Here is a 14,921-nt window from a genome sequence, read left to right on the forward strand (position 1 = left end):
AAAAAAAAAACGTTAATTTGGTTTGAAGGGAAATGTGACTTTGATCCAACAGCTGAATGCAAATTTCCAATCCACTGCGAATGCACCTCCTCCCTCTTTTTTTCATCAAGACATCCACTCTATCAGACGCAGACAGAGGCGTACAGTGAAGGTAAAAGAAAGGCTACGATCTGACAAATGTTCAGGCTGTAATTTTTGTGATTCAGGAACATTTTTTTTTTTTTTTTTTTTTTTTATCACTTTGTTTAGCAGTACACAAAGAGAACATCGGCTCAGTTCTGTGTATGTGATGTAAATACAGTAGCAGGAGTCTAAGACGAGCGCCTCACAGACGAAAGAAGAAGTAGGAGAATAAACTCATCCATTTTTGAATGTTTTGCAATGATTAGCAGACCACATGAAACACATAGGCCACATAGGTTCACAAGCAACACTAATGTCAGTTACGTAGCAATATTTATCTATAGCCAACATTAGCTAGCCTTAGCCACCAAAAGATAGTGGTCATACCAGACCAGTAAGGCTGAACTGGACAACCTCCTGAATGTATTGAAAGTAAGAAAAGTGCTTTTTATTTCCTATGACTTCAACTTTTTAGTTCTAAGAATTATTTCTTTTTTTAAAAGTTAACTTGGTCTTCCTTTTAGAAAAATACATTATCAGCAATGTTACTTAACACTGGTGAAAATGTAGTCAAACACAGACATCACTTTCCTCTGTTTATACGAGGGAGAATTAATGACTGTGCAGATGTGTGGGCAGATGAGCAAAATCAGGTGATCAATTAAAGCAGATAACTGAGGCAGTAACAACAGGGCAAGATAGGTATGACAGTATCTGTGAAACAGGACATGATGAGCCACATATGAGAGAAACTAATAAACAAACACACTGGAGACTGCAGAACAGGAGGTACGGAGAGAGGACTGAGCATCCGTCACCATGACACATACTGTATAGCCCTCCACACACTTACAGACATGCGCACATGTCACCTATCGGCCTCTGCGGGCTGCTCTATTTCCCTGCCATTATCCCATTCCAGAGGGCAGGAAGGTGGCTTCTGACTGCAGACAGCACATCATCTTTCCAGATGGATTGTTTTTGTGAAATAACCAGTTTATCTTTGCTGGCCATCTCTCTTGGTGAGAAATGATTGGGCAGACAGGCAGTGTAATTGACTGCGTTTGGCTTTCACCTTGCCAATAAATACCTCTCCCTGGCAACGCGGCTGACATCTCTCATATTAGCTCCATCAGTGTCACTCTGACTGAGAGTGGGTACAGGGCGTGTTCATGCGTGTGGAGAGTGGAGGGGGCACAGGGAAGGATTGCATTTTCTATCCTCACTTGTACACTCAAGAGTATGTGTGTGTCCATCTCTACTTCACCACGTCTACTTCTTCGTGTCTCTATTTCTGTTTCGGCACTATCCCCACCGTTCTGATTGTTAGCGTGCCTCTCATTTCAATGTGGAAGCAGATGGCATCAAAACATCCAGATGACACATTGTGTTTAGAGTGTGGTCTAATGACAGGGTAGATGGTTGTGGGGGGGGGGTGTGTTGGCAGTTTCAGCTCCACCAGGAAACAAGAGAACCCTGTGACGATTACAGTGTTGGTGCATAAGTCCCCCTTGAGATAGAGGATGATGTAAAATGTCACATCCTCAGCATACATGCAGGTCTTTTTCATCTACACACACATACATGTGTGCAACACATAAGCTGTTAGGTCTCCCCTTGCCAGCTAATGCAGACTGTCACTTGGAAGGCATGTGGGTTTGATATAGAGATATGAGATTCCATCTTCATACAAAAACGATAAGCTGTCGGGAATGTGGGCCACATTAGAATTATAGCCGTGATTGTCGGACTAACAGGATTCTCTCCTCCCACTCTCTTCTACCTCTCTTGACTCTGTGATTCGGTCACCCGCTCCAACCCAAATTGGATTTTTATTTGCCAGTGCCTGTACACACCTCATCTGCCACACTCAATGGCCTCTTCTCCTGATAGGAAACCTCTGTCGTTTCATTTCCATCCCTCGCTCTTGCCTTTTCCCGTGCATCCCATCAGCTCATTCTTTACAAGAGGATTAGATTCTCTCACTCTGTGTCTCTCCTCTCTCTTCTCCTCCTCCTCCTTAAAGTCGCCAACATTAAATCAAATTAGGGTCAATGGTGCAGTGTAGGAGCTAATCCGGCAGCACAAAGAGGCTTAGGAGATGCGCCTCCTGTTCCCAGATATTATTAAAAGTCAGCTGTGAAATAACAATTTCCCCCATCAAAGCTGCAAGCAGATTTAGGGGCAGAGTCTGTGAGATAGGAGTCAGACACATAAACATCTCAGCTAGGGGACGAAGTGACATGCTCTGCACAACTTATAAACTCACACAAGTAAAATATACACAAGTATTTTCCAATCTTTCTGTCCACATGTTGCAAAATGTATATGACAGTGACAATCTCATTCACTGGTTCTGTGGAGGAAGATTTTCCAAGGTACAGGTTTTGTGATTGTTTCCTTTCTTACTTCCTGTGTAGCAGTGGGAACTAAACTAGAAAGAGGGATGCATTTCTACAAGTTTAAAACACATTTGAAAACTTCAATGCACTTTGAGTGGTTGGTATATTGAAACAATACCTGGTTTAGGGTTTCATGTAATCTTTTTTTCCATCTCTCCTCTCCCTCTGTAGGGTACGTTACAGAAGTTTGTGGATGACCTGTTTGAGACCATTTTCAGCACGGCCCATCGAGGCAGTGCCCTGCCACTGGCCATCAAATACATGTTTGACTTCCTGGACGAGCAGGCCGACAAACACAACATCCATGACCCGCATGTCCGACACACATGGAAGAGCAACTGGTAAGTTTGAGCATCTAAATCTGCACAGGCCTGCAAAGACAGAAATGTGCACACACACAAAGGCATAGTTGGCTCTGGCCATGAACCCTTAGGAAACTGGTGAGGCAGTTACTTGAATCTTGGAGGGACACAAAATTTATTTCATTATATGTACAGCACAGTGGTGCCTTTGGCTCTGTTCTTGGCCTCTTCTTTCTGCACTGTTGTTTAATGCACTGCAGCCATAATCAGTACATTTTGGCACATTTCACATGGCATTGCCCTGGTTTTGCCCTGTGTCAGTGCCAAGCTTCACCACACGCCTCTTCCCTTCCTAATATCCATTAACCACAGGGGCGTGTAATCTTCATTAAAGCCAACCACAAGGGGCTAATCCAATTGGCTGCCAAGACTCTCCATCTATTATCATGGATAACTGGGCCAAAAACGCCTGTCACTGTGGAAATCTCCATAGTGACAAATGTACACTCCCAGGTGGAGGAAGTGCACCTCTCAATTAATATCTGCTGATTAATTTAGACCATACTGACCTCTGTGAGCCCACCTTAAGAGGTTGGTAGGGGTTAAATAACCCAACAGTGCACCAGAACGCGGTGAGGAGAGAAATGAAAAGGTGAAGAAAGGGAAGTGAACTCTGTGGGAGTTAAACGCACACTAATATCTCATTAGCCTCCTGGCCTCTGCCAAGATCCCAGCATGCATCACTCAACCCAAGGGCCAGGGGAACCATGGAGATGGGGAGGATAAAATGGATGTGCATCAAGGGACAAATAGAGAGATGGAGGGTGAAATTGGAAAGGAGAAGCTAAAGAAGGGGGAGAAATATTATTTACTTTACGCTATGGTCCTAATTGTGGTCCTTTCCTGCGTCTGTGTTATTGGGCCATTTGCAGTGTGTTAAGTGTTTTCTGAGAGCACAACGGGTCGCTCTTACAGTAGACTTTTAATGGAATAGGCTCTCACTGGAGGGCTGTGAATGAATAGCAATTTATCATAACACACCATCACAAAAAGCCACTTAGATTGCACACAACAGTTTGTGCCGATGCCACCACAGATACCTTCTCTGTGTGAGATGTGCATATGCCTGTGTCTTTTCACTTCTCACTGTGTGCTTACCCGTAACCTTTAATCGTCTCAAAAGAGTGCAATCTTGGCTGCCACAAAAGTCTTCATTTTGTCTGGTGGTAGAGAATAATAATGCCAGTGCCCCTCCCATGCTGGGCCCCTGTCCCATTAAACCTCCCAAGCCCATCGTCATCATACATGCCATTAACTTCAAGCCATCACAGCAGCCAGAGCCCCCTGCACCCCACTGCTACCCCCACCTCGCCTTCAGGGTTTCCCCGCCATTAGAGCTCCACTGTACATCCTCTGATATAGCCCTTATGTTAGATTTCCCATCAGCTTGTAGTGCTTCAGGGCCTATGTTGTTAGAAGTTGATTCTTATATCAGTGTCGATGTGTAGCTTTTAGACCTACTAACAAATAATTTGTTTTTTAAAATATCAAAGTTTTATGAAGAGTAGGTTTGATTTGGATAACTCATACTCAAATTAAGAACAGTTTGTTCTATCTGTAATATCTGATAGCGTGCATATGTATTAATAGTTGTTTTGGCATGATTCTTCCTTGCCTACATTTTAGATTTTGATTGATTCGGCACAACATCCCCACATTTAAAGACCTGAAAGAGACCTAAAGATGGCATCCAGGATTTATTCTAGTCCAGGAAATTATCTGTGACCCTTTACGATCCAAGGTCATCCTTCACAACAGTCTAGTGATAGCAACAGCACTAACTCTACTGCTGCCTGTGCCCCCATGTCATACATGCTACCTTTGTTGCATATTGAGTTTTTTTTTTTAAAGAAACTGTTCTGTCTGTGAATTTGAATTGTGGAAGTTAAAAATTCAGTCAAAATGTTGGTTGTTTCTGCATTGTGTGCCGTGAGTTGTAATGTGTATTTGTATTCGTGTACAGTAAGTGTGTGCATGCATGAGTCACTGGCTCCTAGAGCATCTCCAGATGGTATCTTTTGGATTAGCGGCAGTGTGTCAGCGTCTCCTCTCATCCTCACTCCTCTGTGTTTGGTGTGTGTGTGTGTGTCTCCGTCTGCACGGTGTGTTTGTCATGTCAGGATGCAAAAGACAGAATTTTAATTATTATGCAAAACTGGCAGACACATTCCTCTTTTCTGCATGCAGATAACCACCTATCTGCTGTCATACTGCAATCCCAGCCCACTCAGACTGTAAATGGCATCAACAAGGCTCTTAGGGTTAGGCTAATTATCTGCAATCTGTAAAGTTGTACAGTGTGTAATTTTGAGAAAGTTTTCAAATAGTATTTAGTCCTTTTGTCCTGGCACACGGCTTGTTCAGTAGTGGATTGCAACTTGCCATTCACATGAGAGGTTGTGTCTTTTTGCCTACCGAGGTCCAGTTGGAACAATGCCCAGTGAGGTCACCTTTATAAAGCTGTTAATTCAAACCTTGCGTCGCTGCATGAAAAAGGTCAGGCTTGGTCAGTTCCCTGTCTGTGCTGCAATGCCTCGAATGGGATGCCCTAGATCACAACATCTGTGACCCTTTTCCTGCCAATAGCAAGCAACTTCATTAGGCCCAACTGCAGAAACGGGACAACATCCCACAACTGCAGATTCAGAGGCTCAAAGTGTCAATCTGTACAAACTGCAGGAGACAGACGCGCTACTGAAGGACTACAGGGACTTACTTGGTGTGGATGTACTTGTGTGTTTCTTTTGTTGTCTTCATTTACAGCATAGTGCCTGTTGAAACATTCAGAACTAGACCCAGTAAACATTAAATAGAGCTAACAGTGTTGTTTGCTGCTTGACAAATATGATGTTTTGTCAATACTGGTTGGTAAGCTTGCTAAATTGGTAAAGATTACCAGCTTATTTTAAATGGACAATGTACTCTAATCCATGAAAGAGACCAACCAATATTTACTAAATAAATCTTCTGTACGAACTGTTGCTTATGTTATCAAACTTTTCTTAAATCCATTGGAATTTACAGCACTTTGTAGTCCTAAATCAATGGACAGAGCAATAGTCTTTCAATAAAAGGGCTTTTTCTGACTCGGCCAGCGTAATTCCTCGAGGATAAGAGATGCCCTTGATCTTGGCAGCTGATATTTAACCTAATCCCTGACTAAAAAGGCCGATCATGGCCATCCTTCAGATTCCTAAAACTACTCAGCGTGAGTCAACTGCTGGAGAAATTCTGTGCTTTGCCTATTTTCAACACAATAGAGGATATATATATGTTATAATGATGATCAGTTTGAATGTATAAAATCCTGTGGGGAACCTCATTTTTGTTTCCACTGCCCCACTGGAGCAGCACATACCTCAAAGCACAGGGCAGCTGGGGCAGATTGTCCACAATCAAGGGGGCACAGCAGTGGCGTTAATATCCCTTTGATCCCTGCACCTAATCCCACTAGATTCTTTGCCTAGATTAATTTTCAAGTCATAATGCAGTTTTTTCTTCCTCTGAGCCCAAATCCTCTTTTGTTAGATTGTACATCTGAATGGCTTTGTGGGTGGTTGTGCTAGGATAAATGCTTAGTGGGATGGTGGGGAGCACCGGTGGTATTTAAATGATTGCATTTCAGTTTTCTGGGTTTTTTTCCCCTCATCCTTTGATACTATGCCACACAGAGGCTGGACTGCAGTGTCTTTCCTGTTTGATTTTTGCTGCATCAGCTAAAAGCGCATAGCCCAGAGAATAGTAAAGATATAGAGATCCAAGTAACACTCAGCTCTTTCTTAATACCACCTGAGCCCTTTCACTGCAACACACAGATAAAGCTGGCCCTGTATCTATTCATTTTGGCAGAAACAAGCCCAGCAAATAAACAGACTTGTATATTTTTATTATTCTGGACAGGCACAAAATAGGACCCACTTGCACAAACAAGGCAATATGAACTGTGTCACTGTGCGGCCCCCAGCGAGGACCTCTGGACACTGCTGGAAAAAATGAGAGCCAGCCACCACCTGGTTTTAAAGATAAAGGCTTTATTGAATTGAGCACACACATCAAATAGAGCACATCGGCAACAGCAGGGCCTGTGTACTAGCTTTACAAAGTGAATGAATCCTCGTCCCCCTTCTGGCGCATAATATGCTCATGTCTATTGCCTGACTGGCTGTAGCAAATATAAATGACATTTAGGGACTTAATCTCAGAGCAGTTGAACTGGACACAGACTGTTGTTTTACTTTACACTCTTTGTTCCTCTGTTTGCATGCCTATTTGAGCATTCTGTCACTGAGATGGAACTGAACAATCAATGCAATGCAGTAATTTGCAGTAACACAGCAGAATACATTAATGTGCATAAAATGGTATCAGTCATTTTGTCTCTCTTGAATATTTTTAACAGATGACATTTTGTTTACAGGTTGCAGTACAAATTCAGTAATGGTAAAACAAGTTAAAGCACCCACAATTAGTATTAGCATTTCTTGTTGTAGGAATATGAAATATTGAACTTTAAAATTTCAGGAAAGCCCATCTGAATGGAGATTGCAGTGCACCATCAAACATTTGACAGTAATGGAAAAAGTAAAAGTTCTGAACTAGTTTGCTCTCTTTTTTTCTCCCTCCAGCCTACCTCTGCGTTTCTGGGTGAATGTGATCAAGAACCCCCAGTTTGTGTTTGACATACATAAGAGCAGCATCACAGATGCCTGTCTGTCTGTGGTGGCCCAGACCTTCATGGACTCCTGCTCCACCTCAGAACACCGCCTTGGGAAGGACTCACCCTCCAACAAGCTGCTTTATGCCAAGGACATTCCCAGCTACAAGAGCTGGGTGGAGAGGTGAGCTGTCCATGAAATGCACAAGCCAAACAGTGTGTGTGTGTGTGTGTTGGACTCCCATGTGAGTGAAAACATCAGAACATCAGAAAAGCTGCATTAGCCATGTTTCATTCCAACACACACAGAATGTAATGGTAGCACTGTGATCTATGGGCCATGAAACACAATCCAAATTACAACACAGTGGGAATGGATGGGAGCGCCCAGGGCTCGAGATCTACAGTACAGAGGAGTCTGTGTGGGGGAAAAAGAGAGAGGGAGAGGAAGCAGCAGAAGCCGGTAATTTGTTAAAATGAGAGTTTTATTAAATTTATTTGTCAGCAGGGGAGGCGCAGAGGTCTTGAATAAAAGATGGGATAGTGTGAAGCGGTCAGAGTATTTATGTGTCGGTAGCTTTGTCACGAGGCAAGCCTCAGGATGAGAATATATGTGCGCTGCTTGAATGGTCCAAATGTGGAGCTTCAGGCTCAGGCCCGTATTCATTAGTCCTGTGTATGTTTGTGTCTGTGGTCTGCCGTAAACACAAATATGTGTGAGGGTCCTCTGCTGATTCATACATGGATATGGTTGGATACTGTAAGCAGAAAAATGGTCTGTGTAGTCAGAGATGGCTGCTGTAGGGGGCAGCACAAGCGGACATTTTAGCCTGTATTAAGTATGTATGTTTAGTAGCTCACGCACAGGGTTATATCAGAGGTTTGTGTGTACACACTGTTCTTAAAGATCCATGCATCCATGATCCATGATTTTCAGAAAATACGGTTTGTCTGAATATCTGTAAAAAGATCTGTAGTGTATCTAAATCATTCCTAAGTTGCAGGTTTGGGGAAGCAATACTGTCATCAATGAACTCCCCACAATGGAACTATGTTATTCAGTTGGAAAAGTCTCAGTAACATAGTAATGACTGAGTAAGGGTGGATCTAGTGCTGCTTCACTCTGCTGTCCAACGGTGACAAAGTAAGGGTCATGCCAAGGAAAGGATTTAAAAGACAGAATGCAGCAGCTATGAAAGAAGACTGCAAAGGGAGAGGAAAGAAAGTGAACACTGTAGAGGTAAAGAGGAGTTGTCTCTCCTTCATGCTGCAGCTTAATTGTAAGAGTAGAACATCCTTACCTGGTGAGCAGGCTAATGGAAATGTGTATCTCAAGAAGGAAATCTGTCCTGCTTGTTCAGTGCTTTTCTGTACAAACAGAACACATGCAGACATTGTGTTTTTACTATGCTTCACTCTACCTACAAAGAAAACCAATTGAAATGCTAATAAATTACACAACTCAACAATTGGACAAGTATGCATTTTCAGCAGTTTTAGAAAGTTTTTTTCTATCTGGGGTTTGGAGGCAGTGTAGTTGGGCAGAGTCATGATATCCCACAGAGCTTTTTACTTGCTACAGTATGTTGATGTTATTCATTTGGGGCTGTGAAGTGAAGCAGACTAGTAAGATATTGACACTTGCCTCGAATTTGATGTGGGAGTCGATGGCCCCCAGACAATGACAAATCCATCACAGCTGTCATAACATTATTTGTTTACAAGGGTGTTTGCATATGGATCAGTACATTTGCAAAGCTAACATCAAGACAGCTCATGGTGCAGCTCTTATTATCACTATGCTATAAAGATCTAAGATTTCATTATTTGGCAGCAGCTTTTGTAAATGTAAGTCAGTTAAAAAATATGAACGTATTATGTATGAAATATTATTACTATAACATTATACCTCCTAAAAGCAAATTTAAGTGGAACTCCATGAATTGTAGGAAAATATGTATGTACTACATCTTAAAACAGTACAAACGCAGTTTTTACATAGACATGTACAAGACACAAGAACAAAGACTTGAAAAGTTAGTTTAGGTTGCCCAAGTGAAATGCAGTCTAGCTGTCTATCACCGTCAGGTGTAGACAGCTCAGTCGTGCTGTACATGCAAAATCAAAGCATATCCGTCCTCTCAGCTAAGAGACGGACAGCTGAAATATGTGACTGCAAGCTTTTAGCAGATATGCTTGGGGAAAAAAAGCTCAAAGATAGCAGTTCATTTTTTAATTAAATTAGTTATGTTTCTAAAAACCCTTTTCCTAAAACAAGCACACCTGGCCTCTACACGAACAAACCCTTGCTAGGAGCTACCTACAACTGCCCTCCAGCACTGAACAGGTGTTGATGTGTGTGTGTGACCTCTGTGCAAAGGTGCAACACCCACCTGCCTTTTTACTTTGCTCAGTTTGCTCTGAAGACTTGCTTCCTGGCAAATGCATCTCTTCCTCACAAATGCCCAGAATTATCCAGCCAAACGCTGGGCTTGTCCTCGAGCGGCTGCAGCTACTGGAATTTAATATGTAAATAACCAGCTTTAATTAACATAGTTGATAGGGGCAACACAGCTGCTGCTGACAGTGACTGATTACCCTTACCTCAATGCAGTGGATGTGTTCTGTTATGGTGTTCAAGGTTGAAATCTAAGGCCTGTCAGTGTCTACTATGACTCCATTTCAGACATGTTACTGTGCTACATTACACTATCCACATTTAAACACACATACATTTCTAACAATGTTCTCAACAGTAAACATAGTCCTAACAAGTGTTTATGCTTTGTTTTATTCCTATTAATAGGTACTACTCAGACATTAATAAGATGCCAGCGATCAGTGACCAGGACATGAACGCCTACTTGGCAGAACAGTCACGGATGCACATGAACGAGTTCAACAGCATGAGCTCTCTCAGTGAGATTTACTCCTATGTGGGAAAATATACTGAGGAGGTATGTAATACTCAGACTTACACTTACATAATGATGACACAGGTGTATTTTAAAACAATTTAGACCCACCAATGTTATTGATTTTTTTGGTAAGGAGTTAAAGGAATACTCCACTGGACATTGATTTTCTATAATAATCTACAGTTTTATCAATCTAGCAAAGAGCACAAACTAATGAAATGTGCTATTCTGCTTTATATATTAATGAGCTGACCCTACTTAAAATAAATCCTGAAATAAATAAAATAAAATTTCACCTGAAAATATGTACAGGGGTTTCTGTCCTGAGTAGTGTCTCAAGGCTCAGGCTGTGTACTGCCTAACACACTCCACCAATCAGATGGTTAGCCTGTATGCAGCCTGAGAGGCAAAGCCCAGGGCAAAAAGGAATCAGAAACAGCACTACCTGCTGCTGGTAAAGCTTATGACTGAACGTTATCTAAATGATTGTATAATCTTCATCAGCTCTCTTTTCTCATTTAAATTATGGTGACCAACAGTAACAGGACAATTTTGAATTTCTCTCATCTCTGATGAAAATTACACTCCCTGTACACTTCAAAGGTGTCTCTCAAAAGTTTGTAGCTTGCTTCTCTGTGAAGAATGGCAGCTGTACTCAGCTTGTATTCATAGCAGTTACAATGGATTCCAATGCCCATCCATATAGAAACAAAAGGCATCAACATGTATGCATTTTCCAAAGAAAGTGTTGCCACGCCAATAACTTTGACACTCTGTTTCCTGTTGTGGTTTAGGTGATTTAGCTCATTCTGCTGGAATGGTTAGAGAAGACTTTAAAGACATGTTGATACTTAATACTCATTCTTGGGTTTGCCATTGGAATCCACTGTAATGGCTGTGCATCCAAGCTAAACTGAAACTGTCCACACAGGAGGAAGCTATAAGAGTATATGATGTTCAGAGGAGTATTCCTCTGAACAGTTTTTAGAGTTTCTACAGTAATATTTCAAAGTACTGATGGCAGTATTGTTATGTTGAGTGCTTTTAGTAATGTGTCTGTGTTTACCTCACTGTCCTGCTGGCAGATTGTGTGCGCACTGGAGCAGGACGATGCAGCCAGGAAACAGAGGCTGGCTTTCAAGCTGGAGCAGGTGGTGGCCTTCATGAGTCTGGAGAGCTGAGGACCGCACTTCCCAGGGCGCACTGGGAAGAGACCCCATCAGAAACCGAGCCGTGCCTGAGCGAAGACCTGTCCCCATCTTTTTCATCATGTGACTTCCTCCCTCCGCCTTTCAAAGATGACTTCTTCCTTGACCTTTCTTCTGCTTCCTCTTCCCCAAGAAATATTTTGTTTTCCTCATCCACTCTGCTGCATAGACTAGTTTACCTGAATATATCTGAAGGGTGGTTCGGGGTTGAGGTTGGCGTCTCCCACAGTGCAATGCGGGGGATCCCTCAGCTTCACCACAGGGAGAGCTTCAAGGGGTGATTGCTTGAAAGCTGGCCATATTGGCATACTTCAGTCCCCCTGCTGGAAGAAAAGAGGGGAAAAAAAACATTTTTATGTTGCCTTCAAGAATTTACACTGATAGGTAATTCTTTAAAAACCCCAATGTTGGGTGTCCATTTTGTTGAGAACTTTTTTCAAAAATAGGATAGAAAATAAAACCATCTCTAGAGTCCAGTTTATTGTAGTTCTATATTCAATATACGGAATCAAGAGGAAACATCAAACCTGATGACTGCAAGCCAAATGAACACCTTTGAAGAAAATTAATGCAAGGATGGTTTGCCAAGTTTACACTGTACCTACAAACGAAGCATACATATCTGCGAAATTTGGGGCGAGTCCAGGCAAACCTAGAATGTTCTTGTGTTCTTTCAATGTAGCTGGAGTTGTATTTAAGAAAAAGACTGATGGGGGTAGGGAAGGATTAGTGCTTCTCTGAACTTCTCCTTTATTGAAATGTGACTGACACTAAACTTTACAAACCAGAGCATCCCTAATCTATACCCCTTTGCAACATTCGCACATTTCCCCCTGCCCAGCATACATTTACTCAAAAGAAAATGCTCATGATTTCTGCTTCCATCTGGCTTATGTGGCTACTGCAAAATTAACCTATTAGACAACCCGGAGGCCCCGACCCAAGTTGGATCCTCTGTAAGAAGCACACAACCAACTCTGGAAGACAGTGTTTTGACTGCTAATCCAAACACCAGTAGCAGTCTTTGTCTGGCTCATGCCACTTCCAACCTTGTGCCGCCACTGCGACGGTCTATCAAAGCACACACATGCACAGATACACACACAATCAGCAGCTGCCCAAGATCCTGACTGCCCAGAAATCTACGCCAACCCTGGAGGGGGTAAAGGGAAGAGCTGACTGAAATATAATGGGTAAGAAACTGCTTGATCATTAAAAATAAGAAGAATGATTTAATACAGCCAGAGATGGCTGACTGCTCCCTACAGGAGCTCTGTTGTGAGGGTAGCACTTCTTTCCCAGGATGTTCTTATTTAAAGACTTTTGTGTGGAGAAATCAAACAAGATGGACTTAGTCGGTCAGCCAAAAAACCAAAGGAGCTTGAAATTTTCAAAACGGTCAAAAATGTATTTGTAAAGTGCCACTGAGGAACTGACAAAAGGACTATGTAAAAGACAACCACTTCTGGGACAAAAAATATTGTGACTGGAACTTTAAGAAACCTGTGTGATTTTTCTGACCTCAGTGTGTCGAGGTGAGAGGCTCTGTGGGCGAGGTGATCTGATCCTCCTTTCTCTTTCCATCGTCCCAGGTCTCTCCAGCTCTCGGCACACCGTTCACCCTTGTGTCCGGCTCCTGACTTACCAGTTTTCTTTTCTGTTTTGCACAAGCGTTGGAGATGGTAGCTAGTTGCATACGGCAAAACCCCAACTCTTGAGTGTGTAACTGTTGAGGCGCTCTTGTCTGTATTAGTGTAGTTGTCCTCAGTGGCGGCAGGGGGCAGCCTTCTCCAAGCCTCAAAAAAAGATACAAAAAAAAAGAAAAAATCTGATAAAGCAGAGCAGGAACAGAACAAGAAGTGAACATCACGGCAGGATAAATAGAAAATGATAGACATTAAAAGTATATAAGACTTGTTGGAGAGAGCGATTGAAAGAGAGATGATGGAGGCGCCCTCCGTACCTTTTGACCTCTGCCCTTTCTTTTGCCTTGACAACGTGCCCCATGTGGTGATGTGAATGTGTGAAGACCGCCCTAGGTCCACCTTGGGTCCTTTATTGGCTTTTTAAGCGCATGTAAAACGTAAACAATTTAAGAAACTTATTTAAAAAAAAGTGAAAAATAAGAAAATTAAGCCTTGCAATGATGATGTGGATGTGTTCTTTTATCTTTCTTTTGCTTGGAAGAATTGAGATGGAAAAAGTGGATTGTTCATGTAATAAAAACTATAACTTTCGTTTAAGGTGGAACCTTTATCCAGTTCAACCCCTACTGCAGAACCTCATACCCATTGTTTTTGTGAAGTGTTAGATGCTAAATAAAACAGATATTATATACCCTTGCATGTTGACCTATTTGGATGGTATGAAATGGAACTGCCTTGCTCAAAGATATTTATATACTTCTACTACTACTGGGGACTTTAAAGTCATTAACAAGCCAATTGTTCATTTTAAGAGTATGGATCTCACACAAAGACAACATGAACCCTGTTTTGAATTTTTTGTTCCGTTGTCCCTCCATTGCAGGCCATCTGTGTTTTGTGACAGCTGTGTCTCTGGTTTTAGTTTTGGTACACAGAAGATGCAAGTTGAGTCTTGCTCTGTCTTTGCTGCTATTACATTTTCTTTTGAGAGTTGTTTACTGCATAAGATTGATTATTTCAAAATGATAACTGCTTATTTATTTATTTTGTTTCTTTCTCCATCAGTCGAGCCCAGAACAGAAAAGAAACATTCTGAGTGATGAAGCCCTGTTTTCAAATCACTAAAGATGGGAACAACTCATGAAAACAAACAATTTTATGAAAAGCAACAAAAGTCTGCAGTTTACTTGTGTTCCCTTTCAGTTGGAAGAAACAACGTATACATGTGATTTATCATACAGATAAACACAACTTTCTAATAAGACAGGCACATGAGGCTTGATAGTAGACTTATGTTTAAGACTGAGTTAGGCAAGTGACTGTTTCTGTTTTAGCCCTTGTGTCAAATGTATGTGAGATTTCCAAGTCATTGTCCATTCATTACTGTCCGCAGGTATACGGTATGATGAATGTCTGTTGTTTCAACTTGGAGGGGTACATTCACAAGGTGTTTGCTGGACAAGTTATGTAGTAAACATATCAATATTATAATAATACATTATTGGAAAATGAGGGGAATAAGGATTGATTTAGCAACTGGATGATTCATTCAAGCAAGGCTGGCATTAATATTGTAAGAAATGTAGAACTGAAACACCTTAAGACAAT

General features: G+C 41.8%; 1 protein-coding gene across 1 annotated transcript in view; it reads left to right on the top strand.

The window, feature by feature from the left end:
* The window catches only part of plxna4 (plexin A4), a gene marked incomplete in the record, with an annotated part of 222,275 nt that extends 208,493 nt beyond the window's left edge, over window positions 1–13,782 (top strand). Inside the window, 4 exon segments of the mRNA XM_035677636.1 lie at window positions 2,697–2,866; window positions 7,513–7,725; window positions 10,348–10,498; window positions 11,545–13,782. Coding sequence (XP_035533529.1) covers window positions 2,697–2,866; window positions 7,513–7,725; window positions 10,348–10,498; window positions 11,545–11,640 — 630 coding nt within the window.
* Window positions 13,783–14,921: the final 1,139 nt, after the last annotated feature.

This window comes from Morone saxatilis, unplaced genomic scaffold (assembly GCF_004916995.1).
Source record: "Morone saxatilis isolate NCDOM2014 unplaced genomic scaffold, NCSU_SB_2.0 Contig10, whole genome shotgun sequence".
NCBI lineage: Eukaryota > Metazoa > Chordata > Actinopteri > Moronidae > Morone > Morone saxatilis.